Source organism: Spermophilus citellus, assembly GCF_964194105.1.
Source record: "Spermophilus citellus genome assembly, chromosome: 8".
Taxonomy (NCBI): domain Eukaryota; kingdom Metazoa; phylum Chordata; class Mammalia; order Rodentia; family Sciuridae; genus Spermophilus; species Spermophilus citellus.
Window position 1 is genome coordinate 100768610 of NC_138189.1, and position 19117 is coordinate 100787726.

At 35.4% G+C, this 19117-nt stretch overlaps 1 protein-coding gene across 2 annotated transcripts in view; it reads right to left on the reverse strand.

The window, feature by feature from the left end:
- The window catches only part of GSTCD (glutathione S-transferase C-terminal domain containing), a 175800-nt gene that overhangs the window by 25202 nt on the left and 131481 nt on the right, over nt 1-19117 (reverse strand). For both annotated transcript variants that reach the window (XM_081303585.1, XM_081303584.1), the window contains exons 6-7: nt 2190-2305; nt 1984-2028 (exon numbers count right to left, since the gene is read on the reverse strand). In XM_081303585.1, the coding sequence (XP_081159711.1) occupies nt 1984-2028; nt 2190-2305 (161 nt within the window). The remainder of the gene's footprint in view (nt 1-1983; nt 2029-2189; nt 2306-19117) is intronic.

Sequence of the window (19117 nt, forward strand, 5' to 3'; positions counted from 1 at the left end):
ACACAAATTTATAACTACACCAATGACTGAGGGGTATATTTACTTAAAAACATAATATCACTAAAATATGATGATATGTAAAACTATTAGCAAATGAAAAATATTTGTGATAAAATAGTGAACAAAGAGCAAGGGGACTAAAATTTTATTTGCATTTGTAGAATTTGTAACAAATATTAGTATGGGCATAACTTAATAAGAACAAGGGAAGAAAAACATTTGATGGATCAATATGGTATGTTTGGGTATTATTTTTTATTTTTTTTTTAAATTGTTGTTATTGTTTGTATTCTATAAAGAAAGCTGCCATTCTGACTGGAGTGACATGAAACCTTAGAGTAGTTTTGATTTGCATTTCTCTAATTGTTAGACATGTTGAACATTTTTTCATATATTTGTTGATTGATTGTATATCTTTTTCTGAGAAGTGCCTGTTTAATTCGTTGGCCCATTTACTGATTGGGCTATTTGTTTTTTTTGTTAAGATTTTTGAGTTCTTTATATATCCTACAGATTAGTGCTCTATCTGATGTGTGTGTGGTAAAAATTTGCTCCCATTCTGTAGGCTCTCTATTCACCTCACTGATTGTTTCTTCTGCTGAGAAGAAACTTTTTAGTTTGAATCTGTCCCATTTATTGATTCTTGATTTTATTTCTTGTGCCATAGGAGTCTTACTAAGGAAGTTGGGACCTAATCTGACATGATGGAGATTTGAGCCTATTTTTTCTTCTATTAGGCATAGGGTCTCTGGTTTAATTTCTAGGTCCTTGATCCACTTTCAGTTGAACTTTGTACATGGTGAGAGATAGGGACTTAATTTCATTTTGTTGCATATAGAATTCCAGTGTTGGTGAGGTTGTGGAGAAAAAGGCATACTCATACATTGCTGGTGGGGCTGCAAACTGGCACAGCCAATATGGAAAGCAGTGTGGAGATTCCTTTGAAAACTGGGAATGGAACCACCATTTGACCCAGCCATGTCACTCCTCGGTCTCTACCCAAAGGACTTAAAAACAGCATACTATAGGGATACAGCCACATCAATGTTTATTGCAACACAATTTACAATAGCTGAATTGTGGAACCAACCTAGATGCCCTTCAATAGGTGAATGAATAAAGAAAATGTGATTATATATATATATATATATATATACATACACACATATATATAATTATATTATATATTATAATATATAATATATATAATATTACTCAGCATTAAAAGAGAATAAAATCATGGCATTTCCAGGTACATGGATGGAGTTGGAGAACAGAAGCTAAGTAAGCCAATCCCCCCAAAACAAATGCTGAATGTTTTCTCTGATATAAGGATGTTGATTTATAATGGAGATGTGGGGAGAGCATGGGAGGAATGAACGAACTTTAGATAGTCAAAGGGGAGGGAAAGGATGGGAGGGGGTGAGAGGTAGGAAAGATGGTGGAATGAGACAGACATCATTACCCTAAGTACATGTATGAAAACATGAATGGTGTGACTCTACTTTGTGTACAACCAGAGACATGAAAAATTGTGCTCTACTTGTATAATATTAATTGTAATGCATTCTGCTGTCATATATAACAAATTAGAACAAAACAATTGTTATTTTTGTTAGAATTTTGATGTAATCGATCAAAAGAACATGCTCAACAAATTTTAGAAGCCATTATTTCCAGTTATAGTTATATTGAAAGTTAATTTAATTATAGATATTTTATTTAATGGGATTGCAATTAAAATTTTTTTAAAGACATGCAACTTTTTAAAAATTTGACAACTGTACTTTGGTCCTACTTTAATAATTTTCCCCTTAAGATTCTAAATCTTAGAAGTTTACTTCAAAGAAAAAAGAAAATGCCTGTGTCACATATTTGATTAGGGTGAATGATTAGGAACTCTGAGTAAGGGATAAGCCAGACTTGGCTAGTTGAATTGTGTTTATCTTAAACATTTTTTAAAATATATTATTTAGACTTTACCTGGCACGATGGCAATATGTGAGCAAGAACAATTCCAACATGGCCCTGAAAAAGTCAGTAAAAGAACCAAGTTAACTTTGGTCCTCATGTCTTTTGCTCATTGTAAGACAACAATCTTGCCAAATGAAAACATGACCTTGAGTGTAATAGAGACAAGTCACACACTCTTGGAAAGGCTAAAAAGTATAAAAAGAGACATATAATACCCCGCCACTGCAGAAATCCACAATTCTGTCACCAGGTTTGGCCTGTTTTATCACCACATAAACAAGGTTGTTTAACTGTTGCTGTTTCCTCAAAGCTCGATCACTGGACATTTTGCCTAGGAAAAAAAGAAATGAAAACTATATGTATTGTGAGAGACCAACTACACAACTTAGAACAGAGTATTAGGATACTGGAGAAGGGGTAAATATATGCATGCATGCAAGTATACATACACTCTCACATAAAAGAATAAATTTCACATAATTAGTTAGTAGAGGACTGGAATATTAGAATCCAGAGATTAACTATTTTTGCTTATTTTACTTTTATTCCTATTATATCAATGAAAAAAATGTCTTCTAAAGAGTAGAAACAATAACTGAAACATTAAGTTCAGAGCCATAAATGAAGGGTTCAATAAATTTTATCTAGATGAAAAAAGTAATAATCATCTCTTCCTTTTGTCCCTCTCAGAGACATTATAAAGACTATCTATTTTCAACACATTGTTTAAATTTCCTTATAAAAGGATCTATAATAAATAAAAATTTTTTTTATTATTTCACTGGCAGGCACATCCTTGAACTCTGAATTCTTCTGGGTAGGATACTTGGAAACTTTGGAGTATGGGTGTCACATGGCTGAACTATATTAATGGTTATTGTACTTAGAGAGAAATTGGATTTTCCCTTTTTCACTTTGAAGCTTCCTTTCTTCATGAGTCAGACATAGAACATTAATGTAATTAGAGATTAAAGATAGGGCTCTTCCAAGTATGAAATGCCATGGACTCAGTACCATGAAAATATCTTAACTTTCCTTCAAAAGCTACTGGGAAAGTTCACAAAAAGATCTTCAGAAGGATGAATGACACTATTTGTTTTTACATTTTTCAAGTGCATTCTTTACAAGAGTGGCTTGATAAAAAAAAAAAAAAATCATATAAAGATACCAAGGTTTCCTTGTTCCATTTCAAAAGAAAAACATGTTATTTTCCTTTTCTTCTTTTTTCCTTTCCTCTCTTATGTTACTAAATAAAATTTAAAAACATTAGGAAACTTTTATTTTAGTAAAAAATAGAAAATTATAATTTCATAAGTTAGAGGTAATATTTATATACATATACACATATTTTATATATATAATGTGTTTCTATATGTTATATTCATAAATTCTTAATTTTCTAGCCAGTATACAAAATTACAAATATCTTCTTATGTCAGTGCATTTTTTCTCTATTGTATACTTTAATGGGTTCATAATATTCCACTCACTATATACCATAATTTACATAACCACTTCCTTATTGTAATTATGTTATTGTCATCATACTACATAATATTTAAACACATTCTGACATGTTTCAAACATAAAGGGCAATTGAAAGCCTCCTACAGCAAATCTCTCTGTATTAGTCAAGTTTTCATTAATATAAAAAATACTTGAGGCAGGCTACTTAAGAAGAAGCTTAGAGACCAACTGAATGCTGTTTTCTCAGGAACATCTGGCAATGCTGGGCTGAAGAGGATCTTGGGCGAGCAGTTTGAGCCTCTCGGAGGCCACGTCCAGCTCAGCTAGGGTGAATTCAGGCTGCCCCGTGTACAGAGTTTCTAGATGATTGTTTGTGCCCCGCCACCAAACCACCACGACTCAGCGATACAGAGACGCTCCATCGGAATAGAGAAACAACTCTTCGGTTCCTTTGTGAACCTTTTGAGGTGATGCCAACCGAGCCTCCCTAGGCCAGGAGGCCGAGAGCTGAGGTGGGACCTGGGAGAGACAGACCGGATTCACCCTTCCCATCGGATACCCTGGCAGAGAGAATGGCATCCACCATGGCAGAGAACTGACGTCACCAGAATTCCGTGGATGGGATCGCTCCACAGGGAAAGTGGCAACTGCAGGTGTGTGACCCTCAGCCCTCCTTCTCCACACAGCGGGGAAATCCCAAGGGCCCCTCCCCAGCTCTCCATGAGCGTGATTGAGGGAGTCAGGAGGGGCGCCTGACGCCTGGCTACCTCTCCCACCAGCACTGACAACCGAGGCCTCTTTCCCCAGCTCCTGGGGGCGTGGCTACCGGAGGGAAACAGGCAAAATAAGCTGAAGGCCCCCAGCCCCGTGCTCCATAACCTTGGGGTCTGGGTGAATGGCAAATAGAGAGAGTGCCCAGTCGTTCAAGATAACAGGGCAGCCCCGGCATGTAGCTAATTCTGTGGAGAATGCCACCAGTGACTGGGGCCTGGCTGGTAGGAGAAACAGGGAGGTGGTTGGAGACCAGGAATGGCCCTGCACAATCAGGACTGGAGAGCCGCCCAGTGGGGGAGGAAGAGCCGCCTCACAGGGATTGTTTCCTGGGCACAGATCCATATACTGGAAGAGAAGTTAATCGAACTTTAAGACTGAATTTATATATTTTTTTCATTTCTTTCCAATTTTCTTTTTCCCCTTTTATTGTATTCTACCTATTTTCTACTTTCTCTCATTCTCTTTAGTGACTTCTTCCTTCCTCTTCTCATACCTTTCCTCCCAAGCATTATGACTCCATTTATGTGTAATTTACTAAATGTATATAGGTAAATGTTCCAAGGCAATCTATAGTGCTCCCAAGTCCCTAGCTACACACAAATACTCTGGTCCATACTCCTGTTAATATCCCCCTTCAGTAGAGCAATCTTCCAAGGTTGCCAAGATATACCAACCCCTATACCACCACATCACCCAACCTAAACATAAAGTCCCAAGACCAAACCATACATTGCTATGCGCCATCAGAATCCGTATGTATTTTATGAAACAAATGAATCTGCTTTAAAGTACAATAAAACTCAACATCTCTAGACATAGTCTCCCATAACAAAGGAGAGATCCTGGAGATATACAAAACCAAAATAAATTTATAGGAGTAAACAGTAACACAGCAGTCAAGCAGAGCTGGAAGTAACATGAGCACCATGAAAAAACAAGGAAGAAAACGAGTACAAACAATGCAGGACAGCCTAAATCTACAGAACCAACAGGAATCAGAAAAATGGTCAGATAAAGAACTCAAGGAATACCTGACTCAGATGGAATGGAATCTTAAAGAGGTCATTAGACAGCAAACGCAAACAATGAAAGAACACATTGAAAATGAATTACATAAACAGATTCAAGAAGCAAAAAATCAACACTTCCAGGAGATAGAGATTATAAAAAAATCAAACAATAATCCTAGAAATGAAGGAAACTATAAACCAAATTAAAAACTCAAACGAGAGTATCACTAGTAGAGTAGATCAAGTAGAAGTCAGAACGTCAGACAATAAAGACAAAATATATCATCTTGAAAAGAGTATAATCAACTCAGAAAGGCTGGTAAGAAACCACAAGTAAAACATCTAAGAGATATGGGATAACACACACAAAAAAAGAGTCCTTGGGATAGAGGAAGGTATAGAGGTCCAAACCAAAGGAATGAGCAATCTGTTGAATGAAATAATTTTAGAAAACTTTCCAGACATGAAAAATGAAACAGATGTACAAATCCCAGAAGCATACAGGACGCCGAGCACGCAAAATCACAGTCCAAGACACATTGTTATGAAGATATCCCATGTACAGAACATAGAGAGAATATTAAAAGTTACAAGAGAAAGGAGGCAGATTACATTCAGGAGTAAAGTAATTAGGTTAATGGTTGATTTTTCATCACAGACGCTGAAAGTGAGAAGATCCTGGAACAACGTATTTCAAACACTGAAAGATAATGGATGCCAACCAAGAATATTGTATCCAGCAAAATTAAGCTTCAGGTTCGACAATGAAATAAAAATCTTTCATGATAAACAAAAGTTAAAAGAATTTGCAGCCAAAAAACCAGCACTGCAAAGCATCTTGGGCAAAACACTACACGAAGAGGAAATGAAAAACAACAACCAAAACCAACAGTGGGAAGTACCTCAGTAAAGCGAAGCGGGGGGGAACTAATCAAGGAGGAAATAGAAAAAGCCATCAAAAGACTACCAACTAAGAAAAGACCAGGACCGGATGGGTATACAGTAGAGTTTTACAAAACCTTTAAAGAAGAACTAATACCAATACTTTTCAAGTTATTTCAGGAAATAGAAAAAGAGGGAGCTCTTCCAAATTCATTCTACGAGGCCAACATCACCCTGATTCCAAAACCAGACAAAGACACCTCAAAGAAAGAAAACTACAGACCAATATCTCTAATGAATCTAGATGCAAAAATCCTCAATAAAATTCTGGCAAATCAGAAACAAAAACATATCAAAAAAATTGTGCACCATGATCAAGTAGGATTCATCCCTGGGATGCAAGGCTGGTTCAATATACAGAACTCAATAAATGTTATTCACCACATCAATAGACTTAAAGATAAGAACCCTATGATCATCTCGATAGACGCAGAAAAAGCATTTGACAAAGTACAGCATCCCTTTATGTTCAAAACACTAGAAAAACTAGGGATAACAGGAATGTACCTCAACATTGTAAAAGCTATCTATGCTAAGCCTCAGGCTAGCATCATTCTAAATGGAGAAAAATTGAAGGCATTCCCTCTAAAATCTGGAACAAGATAGGGATGCCCTCTCTCACCACTTCTATTCAACATAGTTCTCGAAACACGGGCCAGAGCAATTAGACAGATGAAAGAAATTAAAGGCATAAAAATAGGAAAAGAAGAACTTAAATTGGCACTATTTGCAGGTGACATGATCCTATACCTAGAAGACCCCAAAGGTTCTACAAAGAAACTTCTAGAGGTAGTAAATGAATTCAGCAAAGTGCAGGATATAAAATCAACATGCATAAATCAAAGACATTCCTGTATATCACCGACAAATCCTCTGAAATGGAAATGAGGACAAGCACCCCATTCACAATATACTCAAAAAAATAAAATAAAATACTTGGGAATCAACCTACAAAAAAGGTGAAAGATTTATACAATGAAAACTACTGAACGCTAAAGAGAGAAATAGAAGAAGATCTTAGAAGATGGAAAGATATACTCTGTTCATGGATAGGAAGAACTAACATCATCAAAATGGTGATATTACCAAAAGTACTCTATAGGTTTAATGCAATGCCAATCAAAATCCTAATGCCATTTCTTGTAGAAATAGATAAGGCAATCATAAAATTCATCTGGAAAAATAAAAGACCCAGAATACCAAAAGCAATTCTAAGCAGGAAGAGTGAAACAGGCGGTATAGTGATACCCAACTTTAAACAATACTACAGAGCAATAGTAACAAAAACAGCATGGTACTGGTACCAAAACAGGTGGGTGGACCAGTGGTACAGAATAGAGGACACAGAGACCAATCCACAAAATTACAACTACCTTATATTAGACAAAGGTGCTAAAAGCATGCAATGGAGAAAGGATAGCATCTTCAACAAATGGTGCTGGGAAAACTGGAAATCCATATGCAACAAAATGAAACTGAATCCCTTTCTCTCGCCACACACAAAAGTAAACTTGAAATGGATCAAGGAGCTAGGTATCAAACCAGAAACTCTGCATCTGATAGAAGAAAAAGTTGGCTCTAATCTCCATCTCGTGGGGTCGGGCTCCAAATTCCTTAATAGGACACCTATAGCACAAGAGTTAAAATCAAGAATCAACAAATGGGACATACTCATACTAAAAAGTTTTTTTTTTTTTTTTTTTTTTAGCAAGAGAATAAGAGAGATAAATAGGGAGCCTACATCCTGGGAACAAATTTTTACTCCTCACACTTCAGAACTCAAAAAATTAAATAATAAGAAAACAAATAAACCAACCAACAAATGGGCCAAGGACCTGAACAGACATTTCTCAGAGAAGGATATACAATTAATCAGCAAATATACGAAAAAATGCTCACCATCTCTAGCAATCAGAGAAATGCAAATTAAAACCACTCTAAGATACCATCTCACTCCAGTAAGAATGGCAGCATTATGAAGTAAAAAACAACAAGTGCTGGCAAGGATGTGGGGAAAAGGGTACAATTATACATTGCTGGTGGGATTGTAAATTGATGCAGCCAATCTGGAAAGCAGTACGGAGATTACTTGGAAAGCTGGGAATGGAACCACCATTTGACCCAGCTATTCCTCTTCTCGGACTATTCCCCAAAGACCTAAAAAGAGCATACTATAGGGATACAGCTACATCAATGTTCATAGCAGCCGAATTCACAATAGCTAGACTGTGGAACCAACCTAGATGCCATTCAATAGATGAATGGATAATAAAAGTGGCATTTATACACAATGGAATACTACTCAGCACTAAAAAATAACAAAATCATGGCATTTGCAGGGAAATGGGTGGCTTTAGAGCAGATTATGCTAAGTGAAGCTAGCCAATCCCTAAAAAACAAATGCCGAATGTCTTCTTTGATATAAGGAGTACAACTCAAAACAGAGCATGGAGGAAGAGCATGAGAAGAAGATTACCATTAAACAGGGATGAGAGGTGGGAGGGAATGGGAGAGAGAAGGGGAATTGCATGGAAATGGAAGGAGACCCTTATTGTTATACAAAATTACATATAAGAAAATGTGAGGGGAAAGGGAAAAAAAAAACGAGAGAGAGAAATGAAGTACAGTAGATGGGGTAGAGAGAGAAGGGGGGGGGGAAGGGGAAGGGGGATAGGAAGGGGATAGGAAAGGCAGCAGAATACAACAGACACTAGTATGGCAGTATGTATAAATGTCGATGTGTAACCAATGTGATCCTGCAATCTGTACACATGGTAAAAATGGGAGTTCATAACGCACTTGAATCAAATGTATGAAATATGATATGTCAAGAGCATTGTAATGTTTTGAGCAACCAATTTAAAAAAAGAAGAAGCTTATTAGAGGCTTATTCAGTTCATAGTTTTAGAAGTTCAAAGTCCAGCTAACAGCATACTGGCTGTTGAGGGGAACCAGTGACAGAAGACAGGAGAGAGAAATCACATGGCAAAGCAGAAAGCTGAAGAGAGTTCAAGGTTCAGGGTCAGGCTTTTATAATAGTTTGCCCTTAAGAGAGCACAGTTTTTTACTAGGCCAGTTTCTCAAATAACCTCAAATAAATCTCCCCTTAGGTCCTACCTCCTAAATGTTCCACACCACCTCCCAATACCAACATTGTAGGGACAAAGAAAGCTTCTAACAGATGAATCTTTTAAGGGACAAACAGCATCCAAACAATGGCTGCCTCTATACCTGCCACCTAAATTCCAACATTGACAACTCACTTTGCTTGATTTATCAAACTTTTATCTATCCACCCCTTTATTCATCCAATATGCCTTTTTTTAATGGCAATGCAGATTTAATTTCAAAAAGGAATAATAAGAACAAGGAAGAGGAGGAGAAAGGGTGGAGATCATAAAAAAATATATTCTTATGTTTTTTTGGAGAGGTAGAGTCACAAATACTGCTATGAAGCTGGGTGTGGAGGCACACACCCGCAATCACAGAGGCTGAGGCAGGAGGATCATAAGTTTAAGGCTAGCCTCAGCAACTTAATAAGGCTCTAAGCAACTTCACTGAGATCCTATCTCAAAATGAAAAAAAAATTTTAAAAGGGTTGAAGATGTAGCTCAGTGGTAAAATGTCTTTGGATTCAATCCCAGTACCCCCCCCCCCCCACACACACAAAAAAAAAACCAAAATGAAACAAAACAAAACAACCTCAAATACTGCCATGGGAGCCATCATGAGGCAAGGAACCGGCACAGGCATTTCTGACTTTGTTCTGTCTGGGGATTTCTTAAAAGTTCCTAGCCAAAGGATTTTGTGAAAAGAAATTATATTTTTGTTAAGAACAGGTGACACAAAAAGAAAATTTAGTAAATGGAATATATAATGTAAATCCTATATCATTATTTATATTAGAAATTTAGAATTACCTAATTTCCTTAGATCTGTTTCAAAAGCAAAGGTTGACAAAGCTCTGTTTTTCTTACTAGGTCTGCATTTTGCATATAAAAATATTTATCATGAAATGAAGGCTGAAGGTAGTGTTTAAGTAGAGAGTATTAAGTAATGCTCACAGAGTTTGAGCTAAAAATACAGAAGCCAGATGCCCAGATGCTTTAAGGAGAAACTGCCTCTAATAAAACATTCCCTCTTCCCATTCCAGTTTTATAAATATTATGAAGCTCCTGGAAACATGAACAGGATCTCAAATATATTCAAAGGCAAAAAAGTGGTATTTGCAGATATGGTATTAATTTAAAAATCAAATCCTACTTTCTATTTTTATTCTCTATCCTTGTCCCTGAGACATCATTTACAAACATAAAATTACAGTCTACTTTTAGCTTGAGTAAAAATGATGATTCTTCAGGTGCAATGGAAAAAGAACCCAGACATAGGATGTTTTAATACACATGATGTCAGTTGTTCTGTAATGTAATTCCTCTGCAGTGGAGTCTTTGTCTAATTCAAGTTAGAAGGTATTTGATTATTTGGACAACTTTAGAGTTGTTTGCACTGCTCTCAAAGAAAGGTAGACAATGCCGATTTTTAAGCTAAGGACAAGACATATTAAAACAGTAGCATTTTTAGTCAGTTCAAAGCAACAGATAATGCAAAAAAAAAAAAAAAAAAAAAAAGGAAAAAATCCACTGGAAAATGTATACATCTTAGTCTAATAATTTATGTCCCAAATCAGGAGCTCTTGATTTTTTGTTTCTTAGCCTGAAGTGACAGAGAACTTGTATGTTATAACTTATTTGTTACAAAAAAAAAAAAAAAAGGGTTGGGTTGGATGTGTATTAGACTTCATTACCAAAGATTATTTTTCTGTTTTTAGAGCATTTCTTTGAAATATAGTACAACAACCATATTCTGTGAATTTTTTTTTAAATAGCTAAATATGGAGACAGATGGCTAAAACTAATGGCTTAAAGATTTGTAAAACATACTTTTTGCTTGAAAAGTTATAAAATCAAGAGAGTAAAATCAAATTCCTTCAGTAGACATCTGTGTAGTGGATGCCACTCTTCTGGAGAAGATGTAAGACAATTAAATACACGAGACCTTAGGGGAGAGAGAAGATAACCACAAATTTTAATGTTTTCAAACAAGCCCTTAAGAAAGACAAGTTGATGAATGGTCTTTATCATGTTTTAGGGCAATGGACAGTTCATGAAGTCCAGGTTCCACCATGCTAGATTTTAAGGTTTTCATGCTTAGAACAATTACTAAGGCACATACTCTATGCCAGTACTTAGTATATACTAAGGGCACATTTCCTCAAAATGAATAAGATGCAATCCTTTTCTTTAAGAACTAGCAGGGTTCCTAAGAAGGTATGTGTGTTTATTCTATGGAAAGGTGTGTATACTAAAAATTAAATACTAACTGCTTGAGATATTATAGTCTATTTCACTGAAATTAGTGACATTTCAGCAACCCTTTGTAAAGGATCAGAAATTTTCCAGATAGAGTGGGCTGGGGAAGCAAGGTCAAGAACAGTCTAGCTTATTTAGGGAAAACCACAATTAACACACTCATGCTTGAAAATAAGGGATCAACAGAGAAGTGGTAGAACATCAGTCAGAAAATATACAAGTAGGGCCAGATGGGAAATGAAATTGCTTGTTATTTTGCCTCTCTGCACCCTATAGAAAATATGACTTTGCTATAATACTTAATGTGTTTAGAGCTCCTTAGAGACTAGTTCTCTTAGGATATATAGCACTGTTATTTTTATGAAATTACATATATATTCTTTTATAATACCAGCCTACCTCCTTTTACCTTTCCCCCTCTCCCGCTCTGGGGCATTCAACCTCAATTGATGCTCAATACATTAAGTGATTTAATTAAGTAAATGGAAATAAATCACTTGAATTCATTAAGTCATTCTGAAGCCTGGTTTACAGATAAAACAAACTCTTAGAGTCCATATTGGATTCTCCTCACCCTCCTTCCCAGGTTCCTGAAGAGGAAGCCCTGTCATAATCCTGAAGTGCTAAACTTAACCAGCTTCTGTCTCTTTGTGCCATGGCTAATCACTGAGTGTGCTTTACTTGGGCATATTACTAAAATCTCTCCCGAATCTACCCATTAAACTATCTCTCCTTTTGCTTAAATACATTTAAAGCTTCATTCTGCCTTAAGGGAGAAAAAAGTATTGAAATGATCTGGGCTCAAATTGATTTGTCAACCTCACCTTCTGCTCCTTTCTATACATTCCCAATGTTCCAGCTTATCTAAACAAGTGACAGATCCTTTTATTCATGATACTTCATGAGTCAAGTCAGTTTCTTTATATAATTTGTTACCTCTGTTTGAAGTCTCTATCCTTGCTTTACAACCTCAGGAACCCTATTATCTACCTTTCCTCACTTTAGGCTAAGTTTAAAATATATATTATTTTTGTGATAATAATAAAAAATATAATAATATATAGCTCAGTAGTAAAGTCCCCTTGGGTTCAACCCTCAGTTCCAATAAACAATTATTATTATCATTATTATTATTATATTATTATTATTTTTAAAAGATGAAAGAGAACAAATTAGTTTTTCAAATGCTTTGTCATTACCCCAAGTAACTAATATTTTCTACTATGAAGCTTATTCTTGTTAACTAGTTGAATTTTTTTAATTATGAAATGATAGTATACAGGAACTCCCAAAGAAAGAACCATCAGTGGAAATTGCTTCTGTCTCCCTGAAATAGACAAAGATGATTTTTCCTGGAACTACATAAGCTTGGTTCCAATTATATGGAAAGAGTAGTAGGAGACTGATAAGCACATAACAGGTACTCAATATAAGTTTTAATGAATGAATTTTCTCTTCAGTTGTGACTTAAACTGCATTTCAAGACAGTGCAATAATTTTTGCAGGTATTAAACATGAAAAAAGGTTAGATATCAATGCTATGCCTATACGTGTTGAAATAGTAAAAGAGGTCAACTATGAAATAGTGTTTTAAGTAAGGAAGGAAATGTTTCTGAAAATTCTTGTAAGGTAATAAAAAAGCAGCTATTTAAAGATGTATGAATAGACTGTAGAGGTTAGAAGTGTAGGAAAAGAATTCTTAAAGAAACTCCCAAAACCATGCATGAAACTAAACAGCAACAGAGAGTTTACATTTAAGGACAATTTTGTTTTAAATTTGAGATAACATGCTGAAAATACTAAAAAATTTAATGCAGTCCTTTCAGTTTTACATTTTTAAATGTCAATTGCAGGCATATATGGTAGTACATGCCTATAATCCTAGCCACTCTGAAGGCTAAGGCAGGAGGATTGCAACTTCAAAACCAGCCTCAGCAACTTAGCAAGGCCCTAAGCAACTTAGTGAGACCCTGTCTCAAAATAAAAAATAAAAAGGGCTTGGGATATTGCTCAGTAGTTAAGTGTCCCTGGCTTCAACCCTCAGTACCAATAAACAAAGACAAAAATGTCATTGCAGGCTAGCATCACTAATCCTCCTGAACACACTGACCTAGGGGCAATAATACTGTTAACAATATTTGATATCTCCAGTCCCACTCACATACCCTATTGTTCAGTCTATAAAATCAACAACAGTGTAACAGGGTGATGGCATTTTTACTCTAATAATTTTGTTATGTTTACTATTAGAATGTTCAATAAGTATTAAGTAAAACAAGCAGAATTCAGCGGAAATTCATAATGTTAAAAGAGGCCAATTTACACTTCCTAAATGGACAAATAATGATTTCATAAATATCATTCTCAACCATTCAACAAGTAAATCAGCCAACTGGGTATGCATAAAACCTTTATAGAAAATGTTAGGGACACAAAGATGTGTAACACTTGGTTTCTGTCCTTAATGAATTAATACCTTGTTTAACAATATATTTGCGCTCATAAAATATATGTTTACATTTTTACATTTAAAAATGTTGTTTACTATACAACACAGTTTTATAGTAGTTTTAATAGCCATAATTTACAAAAATACACATATGGATTCTAACAGGATTGAGAATACCTTTTGCTGATATGATGCTTTGCAATTTAATAGCACTTTCATAATTGATATATTATCTAACCCCCAAATCTCTGATCAGATTGTTGGGGTGGATGACACCTTCCTTAGTTTACAGATGAGGACACTGAATACTAAAGAGTTTGCTTAAACTTAGCACTTTCTCAAAGTAACAAAGCTAAAAAACAGTGAAGCTGGGATTCTAATGAAGAATTTCCAACTTCAGGTTCAGTCTTCTTTCAACGTGATCTGTTATTTCTTAAGCAGAAGATTTTGATTAATTAATTAATTTCAGAAGTTCAGTGCTAGTATCTTTTATATGTGCGAACGTTCAAGGAAATGAGGTGCTTTGTAGAAGGGAAGTAGGTGATTTCCCTAGTAATTACATCTTAGGAAAAAATTAATTCTTTAGAATCAGCCATAGAATATATTATATTTCAGGTTTTCCTCAAAGTAAAATTTCAAAGAGAGGCTTACCAGTAAAAAAGGATCAATTTAAGTTCTGAAAGTCAGTGTTTTGGAATAAGGCATTAGAGGCCTCATAAATCACTCTGTTTAATGAATTGACCTTTGATTGTCACCCTTTCCAGATAGGGACCGTATTTCCCCACCTTGTGATTATAGCAACCTTTCTGATTTTATAGAAAAGTGACATGGTGAGGTTGAGCAATCAATTTGTTGTAAAATTGGATTACCCAGGAACAAAGAAATGAAAATAGATTGGGAAGATCTTTAATGTTATATATAGTATTGCAGATGCTGACTAAAAATACCATGTACCTCTCACCCTTCCCTATCCAACTCTAAGGCATCTTTTAAAAATTTGATAGCTAAAAATGTTTAGGCAAAGTGCTGGGTTGAGGGACAAAAGTTGAAGAAAGTATAAGTATATTATTTACCAAATCAAAGCTCTGCTTTTTTATAGAAAAGCTACAGTGAATAATGGAAATTTAAAAACCTTATTTCTTATTTTTTCCTCTAAGATGAACAAAAATATTTTGACTTCAGAATACCAGAATCCAGAGTTAATTAAATGCATATATTTTCATTTCATTCAAATATTACTTATGCTAGACAAAGTAAACATTACTTTGTTCTGATATTTTGGTTTGGGAAAAAAAAAAAAAAGTCCACAATATCTTCCAAGTTGCCCACAAGACCCAACTGAAATACTTCTGGAAAACAGTTATCTTCCTTCTTTTTCAGTGGTTTAACAATAGGAAGGTATTTTAATAGTTTCAGTAACTTCTTGAGGCCATGCAAGTAATTCTCTGATGGCTTCTAGTATGGTGTGTTTCACAATAATTAGGTTAAACCAAACTTTTGTGGCTCCAAATGTTGAATGCTAACTTTCCCAGAGTCAAGAGATTTAAGAGAAAAAATAGCACCTTTTGGCACCATATTCTAATTCCACTATGATCTGATCCACGTTTTCTTGTTTGATTTTTTTCACGTTTGATTTTGTTTGAATGCTGAATATCTATGATGACATGCCAACGTCTTGGCTGGGCACAGAATCACGAGCCACTCAAGCAGGAACAAAACTTTATTTTTGAAAAAGCCGCCAATACTCCGTACCTGCCGGCAAGCCAAAACCCGGTCCACCCACGCGCGTCTACCAGAAGGGGGGGGGGCGGACCTCCCCCGGAATTCCCTCCTACTATCCTTCCCCAACCAATGGGAACTCTCCAGGAGTCCCATAACATGAGTCCCTAGCAGGCCAAGGTGAACAGCAGGAGTCAAATTTCCATATGAATGTAAATCTTAACATAATCATATCATCTCAATGGCTAGCTGGCGTCACCTTACAACCGAAAGTGCCATGCATCATATTATTTGCTTGTGGCTCCTAGCATCTGCCCCCTTCTGTTTAATTAAGCAACAGGCAATGTGGCTAGGGACCGTGCCTGTTAGGTATGTCCAATTCAACAATGACATAACTCCAAATCCTTGGATAATATTATGTTGATATATACTATTCCTATTGAGATGTAGTATCTTTGTCTGTTACCACTGAATCTGAGCTCCATGACTACTTAATCTATTTAATACAGAAGTGACACAGTTTCCTTTTCTGGAGGCTTCCACTTTGTATATTTTAAGATGCTTGCTCTTGGAACACAGCATCATACTTTAAGAAGTCAAGTTATCCTCACTGATGCTGCTTTCTTACTATTTTGGTTTGGAAATGAGGTGTCCCCCCAAAGCTCCTGGGTTAATGCAGGAATATTCAGAAATAAAGTGATTTCATTATGAGAACTGTAACCTAATCAGGCCATCCTGATTTGAATGGACTCACTGGGTGGTAATTGTAGGCAGGTAAGTATAGCTATAGGAGATAGGTCACTAGACCTATCCTAGAACCCTAGAAGGGTTCATCTTCCCTGTAGCTTCTTCCCTTTTCTCTCTCTGCTTTCTGGACACCATTAATGGAGCAGCATTTCTCCACCATGCCCTTCTGCCATGATGTTCTGTCTCATCTTGGGCTCAGATCAATAGAGTTAATCTACCATGGACTAAACTTTTGAAACTATGAACCAAAGTAAGTTTTTCCTCCTAAGTTGTTCGTCAGGTATTTTGATCATAGTGACAAAAAGCTGACTAACACATCTACCAAACCTTGCCTCAATAGCAGAGCTGTGAATAAATCCATAATTGTCCTTTAAAGACACCAAGGCACAAAGTTTTGCAGTGGTTATTTATGCAATAGAGCACAGTCTCCTAACACTGCCTTGTAAGGATTACCATATACAGTAGTATTTATTAGGGCAGCAATTATATGTGAAATGGTGCTGGATAATAAGAATAATCAAAGTAGAAAATGGTTATTGTACCTAGGAGTTAAAAAGAGAGCCCTATTGATATAAGTTCTATAAGGGCTACATAAACCTTGAAAGAAATTTGCATTCCAGTTCCACTACTCCCTTTCTCTTCCTAAAGGTTCTAATCCTTGTGGGCTCAATGTAAAGAATGTTGGGATCTCAGTAAAGGATAAAAGAAAGGAAAAGACTTAGAGAACTTACCCAGATGTAGACATTTGTAGAGACGTGATGAATGATACAAATTAGTACTCAAAAGGGACCCAATATGAGAAAGACTTTTATTTTGTATTATTTTTTGGTACCAGGGATTGATTCCAGGGGCTACTTAGGACTACCGACTGAGTACTATATGCTAACTATGTTTTATTGATTATTTCAATGACTTTTCATAATAGCTTAATGATATTTGTACTGTTATGGCACTATCAGATGGATAAATGTAATTAAAAATACTGAAATTAACTTTCCTTGTATATGTAGTTACTCTGTGCTAGAGCCAGGATTTCACTCTTGCCAATCTAGGACCTGAGATTTTATTTACCAATTCAGAAATCACAAATCCTTATCAGAAAAATATTTCAAATAAGGCCCAAATATATGTAGTGCTTTCATTTTTTCTGTTAAATAGTAGTAAATTTTACTATCTTTTAAAGAAAAAAAATAGTACTTTTTTTCTATTTTAGAATGTACTATGTTGCCTCCCCTATACAGTATATTTCTGACACCAGAGAACTTTATTGTATCAATGCTTGGTATCCCTCAACCCCAAAATCAAAACCAAAACCAAAACCAAAACCAAACAAACAAACTGTAATTTGTGAGCACTCATAAGCACACAAACATTCATACACAAATTAACTAACCAATCAGATAACTAAATTACTCACACTACTCCTCATGTTTACTTGTTAAATGAATATTTTCTATATTCAGATAACTATTAATATGAATTTTCAGAAGTTCAGAACAGAATAATCTGTAAGTTAATTTGAAGTAAAAGCAAAAAACTAAATTGGGATGGGTAATTTTTTTAAAAAATCAGAAAAATGTGCTTTCTCTGTCCATCAGTTCTCTGTATAGATTTGTATCTATACCAATGACACCAATGACATTCAGATCTATATAGTTCAGTTAGTATTGCTCTCTGGAACTCTGGATCAAATCTAGATATTTTCCAAATGCATCATTAATATCTCTGCCTATTCACTCAGTGATCTTAAATCAAACATGTACAAACATGAATTTATCTATTTTCTATCATGAAACCTGTTTCCTTTCTGGTATCCTCTTTATTTGTTAATGGTACCATCATCTCTTCATCATCCTGCAACCATACCCATATGCTCAGTTCATACTCATTTCTCACACTATTGCAGTAGTCTTTAAATTAAAAACTGCCCTATATTCTTATCCTTTCAGGCCAATTCTTTCTAAAATGCAAATGTGTTCATGTTACTACCTTTCTTAAAAGTCTTCAAAGTCTCCCCGTAGCCTATAGCATAAGTTTTTACCTTTGAAAGTTCATTATCTGGTCCAATTCATATTAAAAGCTCAGGCCCTAGACAAACTCCTGCCACTCCTTTACTCTCACACTCTTACTATTTTGATGAGAGGGAACCACCAGCTATTTTCCAAACACACCATGCTCTATTGCATGAAAAGTTAAACATGTTATTTGCTTTATCAAGCATATTACTCATTTCTCAAGCTATTAAGCTATATTAAAAGTAAAAAAAAAAAAAAAAAAAGACAAGCAAACCACAAATTCCACCATCAGGCAGATTTGAGAAATGTGTAGACAGTTGCCCCATATCCAAAGTTTCACTTTCTATAATTTTAGTTACTCCCAGTAAAATGCAGCTTGAAAATAATAAATACAAATTTCCAGAAAGAAATAATCCCTAAGTTTTAAAATGCATGCTGGTTTAAGGAGCATAAAATCTTATTCCATCTTGCTCTGTCCTACCCAGGAGATGAATCATTCCTATGTCCTGTATATCTGTATTGTATATGCTACCTATCCAGTAGTCATGAAGTAGTCATCTCAGTTATTAAATTGTTTGTCGGCACAATGCTTATACTTATATTACCCTTATTTACTTAATAATGGTGCCAAAGTATAATAATACTAATTTT